The sequence below is a fragment of the Prunus dulcis genome, chromosome 8, assembly GCF_902201215.1.
Source record: "Prunus dulcis chromosome 8, ALMONDv2, whole genome shotgun sequence".
In the NCBI taxonomy this organism is placed as follows: domain Eukaryota; kingdom Viridiplantae; phylum Streptophyta; class Magnoliopsida; order Rosales; family Rosaceae; genus Prunus; species Prunus dulcis.
In genome coordinates this window covers 16848920-16855691 of record NC_047657.1, presented here as the reverse complement: position 1 = coordinate 16855691, position 6772 = coordinate 16848920, and the positions used below count along the sequence as shown (strand labels likewise).

The window sequence follows — 6772 nt, the reverse complement described above, 5'->3', positions numbered from 1 at the left end:
TTCAGTCTTCTCCCCCCAAAACCTTCTCACTCTCTCTCTCTCTCTCTCTCTCTCTCTCTAGTCATCACCTCAGCTTGCAAAATTGGTCCCTCCCTCTCTCTCTCTCTCTTTCCTACGCTTCTCTTTCGTCACCGCTTTCACAGTCGCTCTCATTCAATCCAACCTTAAAACCCAACAACAACAAAAACAGAGGAAGAAAGAAAATTGACTGAGAGATAGAGGCCCTAGGCCGAGAGAGATGGGGAAGTACATGAAGAAGTCTAAAATCTCAGGTGACGTTGCCGTGATGGAGGTTTCCGTTTCACCGCAGTCCTCTCTCGGCGTTCGAACCAGAGCCAAAACCCTAGCCCTCCAAAAACTCCAGCAACAACAGAAGCAAGAGAACCAGAACCAATCGCCCTCTGTGGAACCTGACCCAGATACCTCCTCCTTGTACTATCTCCAGCTCAGGAGTCGCCGTCTCGAGAAACCCCCATTGCGAAACGACGTTGCCAAGAAGCAGAGCCAGAGCGAAGCTGAGCCCTTGGAGAAGCCCAGAGGGTGTTGTGGAGAAAGCCGAAGAAGGGCCATGGATTCGAGGCCCAATTCGAGGTTGAATGTGGGCTCGTCGTTGGACTCTGGCTGGGCTGAGTCCGTTGAGAGAAAGGAGAAGGAGGGGGAAGGGTGTTTTGGTAATTTTGGAAATGAAGCCGAGTATGGTAGCGATTTGGGCGTTGAGGCGTCATTTGGGGAAAACAACTTGGAGTTTGAAGCCAGAGACAGGTAAATTTTGCTTCTTTGTGTGTTATTTCAAGTGGGTTGAAATGAGGTTTGTTTTTTCATTTTTGAAGAATGGCTCTGTTGTTTTCACTGTCTCCGTTTGCCTCTTGTTTATGAAATATGATTTTCTGCAATTGTTAGTGATGGTGGGGTTAACTGTGTCAGCATTTCTTGAAATTGAAAAGAAAAGTTTGTGTCAATATAATATTTTTTGGTTACTTTTTGTGTCGACTTTTATTGGGTTCTATTTTTATAATAAATTTCAAGAAAATAACACGAAAGAAAAGATATGAGCTTCTTTTCATACATGAAAATGTGAATTTCCCTTGACCTCTTCCCTCTCATGAAACGGGTTGTGTTTTTTGACACCTTGTGGTATACCCTTGAAACGTTTTTGCTTTGGCTTTTGGGTCACACAGTCAGAGTCATTTGCTTTTCGTGGTTTGTATTTTTCGGTGGTTGTTTTATGTGTTGTCATTTCCCTTATCTTTGTAAGCTAGACTACCAGGCTGCTGCAAGAACATAAGAAGATGGGATATTTACATTGTCATCTGATTTTTGTGTTTTCTGTGTGTTTTTCGAGGTACTAGACCATAAATTGAACTCGGCCATTGGGTTGTCCTACTATTTGATTGATTTCTGTGTTTTCACCTTCATTTGATGCATTAATGCTATCATAAAAAGGCTAGTGATGTTTGTGACACGTTAGGTGCTTCAATGAATTATTCAAAAAGGCTACTTGTCCATATTAATTGCAAATTAATATTTGTGCATTATCTATGTAGAGTTAGTATTTGTGCATTATCTATGTAGAGCTAGTATCAAAGTCGAATTTTGGTCATCGTTAGAGGCCATTGTCAATTTAGTTTAGGCCCTCAATGATCTCCTGCAAAGTTGCTTATCAACGTGGTAATTAACTAGAAACATTGTTTGCATCTGTTAGTACTAGTACGAGAAGAGGGACAAATTATTAGTTGGTATTCGGGGTAAAAATCCATTTTCTCCAGCTTGGTTATTTATCTTTTAATTTGCAAAATAGCATATCTAAAAAGCAGGCGTGCCCATAATGATGAAGTAAGGAAAAAATTAAATTATCTTTTGCAGTACTGACAGCAATAGCTCTTCGCTTCATTTGTGTTAGCAATAACATATCATTTTCATGGGGCCTAGTTTCAGTGATTTATGTTGGACGCTCAGTTTTGGGGTTTAGTAGTAGATGACAAAAAGTTGCAGATCTCGTGCTTTTTCTGTATTGCATACACTGCCAAAATGGAGCTTGTTTTATTCAATGCACTTATTTTTTTAATTCTCTTTTTGATACTATTTAAGTTGTCATGCTTGTAAGTGTGCGAATAATATTTTTGTCAAGGACACAAAACAAATAAGTAAATTTAGGTTTTAGTCATAAAAAAACTTTCACTTTTGGAAAAAGCCAAAGCTTTTTCAAAAAAGACAGAAAAACCTCTCAACTTTCAAATCAAAGACATGCAAATGTAAAGGATTCCTTAGGAAATCCAAAAATAAAAAGGGCAATTTTGTCCATTTTGGCTTCTTTTAAAAAATTTCTCTCTCCTTTGGCCTTTTCCAAAGTCTCCCAAAGAAATATACTTTCTGAAGGATGGAGGAGGGCTGGGGTTAATAATAGTTTTGTCGGGAGTGTAGTCTAATGCTGGCATAAGATTTTACATGAAGGGTGTTTGTATGTGTGAATAATGTTTAGATGCAAGGCTGCAGAGTTATTATTGATTTTTGTCGTGTTTCTGTACAGGAGCACCAGAGAAAGCACACCATGCAGCTTCATAAGGGAGTCAAACACTATTGGAACCCCCGGTTCCACCACAAGGCGGACAAGTTCTGTTCCAACTCACCGGAGGGTTAGAAATGATATGCAAAGAAATATCCCAACGACACTTGAGATGGAGGAGTTCTTTGCCCAACACGAGCAGGAGCAACAGAGAATTTTCCTTCAGAAGTATGTGACTTAAACTGCAGCACTAACTTTAACTGATTTTGATTTATGTTTTATTCTGTAGTGCAGATAGATTAGCAATGGTGGGCTACATGCACCCACGAATACCATGAAATCCTCTTATTTGTATGTTGGATTTTCACAGATACAACTTTGACATCACCAGTGATTTACCCCTTCCCGGAAGATATGAATGGGAGCAAGTGATTCCCTAAGCAGAGCCTCTATCATTCAGGTTCTGATACCAAGTCTTTCAGTTGTTTTCTTGTTGAGCATTCGAAGGAAGCACTGGGAATGAACGGGTGCAGCATCCTAAATAACCTTTTAAGCCCATATCAAGGGAACTGATATGACCGTCATTTGATGATTAATAACAGAGCTATGAAAGTAGCCCGTAGAGTATAAAACCACATTCGTAGATCAAGAATGAAGGGATCGTTTGAGAACAGATTGGGGAAAAGAGTGGATGGTCTTTCGCATGAATGGTTTATGTGACTTCTGACTCTGTCGGTGTCATTTTTAATGTTGGGGGGGGGGTATATCAAATTGCTAGATTTTCACCTTTTCTTCTCTGAAATTAACCTTTGTCTATATTTAGGTAGGGATGACCCAATGAGCGCATGTGCTCTTTGGAAATAAATGTAACTCATTTCTTTCTGGCATTCTATTGATGACTAAATTAAATTGATCATAACCCTGCACTTTTGGTATGGCCCTTGATGTTGATGTTTCCATCCAAGTATGTGAATGAATCTTATGTGACATAGCTTTCTGATTTGGTTGTTTCCTTGTTAGATATGTAAGATTGCTTTCTGCTTTTGCTTATTTTAACTTCTTGTATGGAGTGATACATGGAGCCAATTGGATTGGTTGGTTAAATTCAAACTAAGAATTTTTAATTGGTTCTCTTCTTTCTCTAATCTACAGAAAACAAATCATACATCCCTTGGTATTCAGTTTGTTAAATCAACAATTTTTTCTCCCTTCTAAATTTGTGGTGCCAAAACTGACCCAGCTAAACAGTATGTCAATCAAGTGGGCATTCACTGAACTGAGCATGCATGAAACCATGAATGTGTATTACTATAGAGAGTTGTGGGGATTGAGTTTTATTGAATTTTATTTATTTCTTCTTAAGTTCACATGGGGACATGGTACGGTTCTGCAGTGAATTCATCACAAGTAGAAGATTTTGTGATTTTGTGATTTTGTGAGGTTTTTGGCTGTTGCTATCGAGTCCAAATGGATGTGTGGTTTTTCGATTTTGCACCACTTTTTTTCGTACTTGAAAGAATATATGCCTCGGAGAGCGAGAAGGTGTTGCCACTTGCCAGTGAATTTGGCTGTATAGTAAAAGCTTGAAATCCACTTGCAAGGGTGGCCAAGTAGTGAAAGAGAAAAAGGAGAACTCAAGAACAATAATGCGGAGTCCTTAATAGGCTCTGATGATTTTGCATGTAGTACATAAAACTATGTTGAGGATTAGTTCCTAAACTCAGCCATTGGATCACTTGTATGTGAATTATGTAACCCATTACTAATGGATGACTGAGATTAGAAATCTTTAACCAATCTCAACATAAAATCCTTACTGGAGAAGCTCTAATATGAAAGCCGTTAAGAAACTACTATTTCGTCTGCACAATTAAAAAAAGAAAAAGAAAATGAATGCATAAACGATTCTACATTTTTCCAATACGTTTCTGTTCAGTGGATCAGTCAGTCGACTAGCCAATACATTCCTACTCCTAAAAAGAAATGCATAAAGCTATGGAGTTGGAAGGGCTAAGCTTGCTCCCTGCTTTGCCTCTGACATTTCAACTTCATGTGCAATGGAATTTGTAGACTTCTCATTCTCCACTGCCATTTCTTTCGGCCTCGCTAGTTGTATGGCACGCAGCTCGTATCTGATAATCGAATCAGGAAACCACGTTTAATGAGTGTGCGCATATTAAAATGATAACCAAGTTGCTAACAACGATAATTAAAAGAAAAGAAAAAAGTCCATACCAAAGATAGTTGTATGAGTAAGCAACTTTCATTATTCCAAAGCAGTCTTCTTATCACGTTAATTCTTGAATGAATTTTTTGTTAAGGAACAAACTCAGTCATGAATGTTTGTTGGGATAACTCATTATCATGCTGGCCAATATGAAGATACTAAACATTATCTAAAGGAACTTGTTCAAAAGAAGAACGACACATGTTTGGAGAAATTTAGTCATGGACTCTTATGCATCTCCATTTCTAGCTTGCATCCGTAAATTGATGTTCTCTATCTTTCAAAAAGAAGACAGGAACATATTATGCTGCTTTTTAAATTACCCTTTACACACACATCATCCTGTTGTCAACAAAAAACTTCCAAGATAGTCAAGATCCATTATAAGCCTTACGATGTCAGACTAAATCATGAGCTTGGTGCTATCTGATTCCCAACAAAGCAAATTTTGATACGTCAACTCAGTTTGCTTTCCTTTAGAAGATTCAAATGGTGGAGGTGCACAGCCTATGTGATTGACTAAGCCAATGCCAACTGGATGTAGAGTTTTCAATAGTGTTGAGATTAGTGGATAACATATGCTTGATTAATTTTCTGGCCTTATGATAGGAAGAGGATAAGAGTCTAGAGCTCCATCAGGAGCAATCTGTAGGTGACCAAACACTCGTGTAAAAATCAGATAGAAATTCATCACCTAGCCTCCTGCCCTGTCACTCATACAGAATACTATCTGACAGTAAACCATTTAGAAGAATACTCCTAAATCCTCTCAACAACTAATCAATCATTCAGAACCATGCTTTTATTAAATAACGCTGATGCAAAATACTTGAAAATCCGAAACGTATAAAATACTTACTCAGCCACTTGTTTCTTTACAAGCAGAAAGTATATTCTCCAAAATTGATGCTCCTTCAAGTATCCCGGGCATAGTTTATATCTCAGATGGGAAAGTTCCTGAAAAACAAGAAAGATCCGCAATTATGCTCGTAAGGGTTGTATGATGCATCTCCAAGTTATATAACTTATAAGCAATCTAGCTGTGGTGCCTGGAAAATCCCATTTTTAGTGTCTAATTCAATTTCCTGAGCTCCTGAGACTAAAACCAGTCCTTTTCGTACTAAAAACTTAATAAAATCAAAGGCACCAACCAATTAGAAAGTAATTTCAAATTGCTAGTTGCTAGAGAAAATTCCTCTAAGGCCAGGGAGCAGGATTCTATAAGGGTAATTGTTGATATACAAAGTTACATGTTAAACCAACTTTAGAGCTATGAAATTGACATCAAATACAAGAATCTATAAAGACAAACAAGAAGCTAGAATTCAACCTTCACTTTTGAGAGCACAAGAGTGGCATGTTTTTCCTGCCATTCAGATAGATCTTTTTGAGTCTTGCTCGAAGTTGTCGGAGAATTTTCAGCTCCCTCATCATCTGCACAGTAATCAATTCAATGTACAACATTTAATTCCATCAACAAGAAAAGAAAGAACCCATTACAGTTCATATATGCACACTGATGAACAGATTAAAATGTATGCAGAGAAACCCAGCTTAAGATTTTTATTATTTACCCAAAACCAAATGAACCCAAAAAAACCCAATATCAAATTTAACCGAAACAAGCAAAAAATTCATAAAGCTCTTCCCCTTCACATACCTGGGAGAGCGAAATTCTTGAAAGTGTCTAAAGTGAAAGACTTGACATGGTCGATCAGTTCCTCTGTGACTCCCAGTTGCTCTTCTTCTTCACTTCGGGGCAGGAGAGTTTGCTCAGAGGGATCTGGATTTTTGGTTTTTTCACTCTTCCTTAAGAGGCTGCGTCGGAACCACGAAGACAAATCCATTGGCGACTGAGTGCATGGTGAAAACAGAGATATGAACAACTGAGCATTGTTGTTTCGGTTCGTCCGATCTGCTGCTTTCTGCCTTATCGTAACAAGTTACAACTTGCTGCGGGCTGGCCAATGGTCATATGGGCTTGAATTGATTGGGACTATTAACGGGCTCTTAAAATAGAGATAAACAAGGATGGGCTTCTT

The 6772-nt window shown here is 38.3% G+C and overlaps 2 protein-coding genes across 2 annotated transcripts; one reads left to right on the top strand and one right to left on the bottom strand.

Moving 5' to 3' along the window:
• LOC117636369 (cyclin-dependent kinase inhibitor 3-like) lies at positions 1 to 3490 on the top strand. The gene is made up of 3 exons (XM_034370840.1): positions 1 to 762; positions 2528 to 2731; positions 2874 to 3490. The coding sequence occupies exons 1-3, from the start codon at positions 239 to 241 to the stop codon at positions 2941 to 2943; spliced, it is 798 nt and encodes a 265-aa protein (XP_034226731.1). The 5' UTR covers positions 1 to 238; the 3' UTR covers positions 2944 to 3490.
• Positions 3491 to 4150: 660 nt separating this feature from the next.
• LOC117637436 lies at positions 4151 to 6629 on the bottom strand. The gene is made up of 4 exons (XM_034372321.1): positions 6391 to 6629; positions 6061 to 6164; positions 5590 to 5687; positions 4151 to 4635 (listed from the first exon to the last, which is right to left on the bottom strand). The coding sequence occupies exons 1-4, from the start codon at positions 6575 to 6577 to the stop codon at positions 4497 to 4499; spliced, it is 528 nt and encodes a 175-aa protein (XP_034228212.1). The 5' UTR covers positions 6578 to 6629; the 3' UTR covers positions 4151 to 4496.
• Between the last annotated feature and the right edge of the window lie 143 nt (positions 6630 to 6772).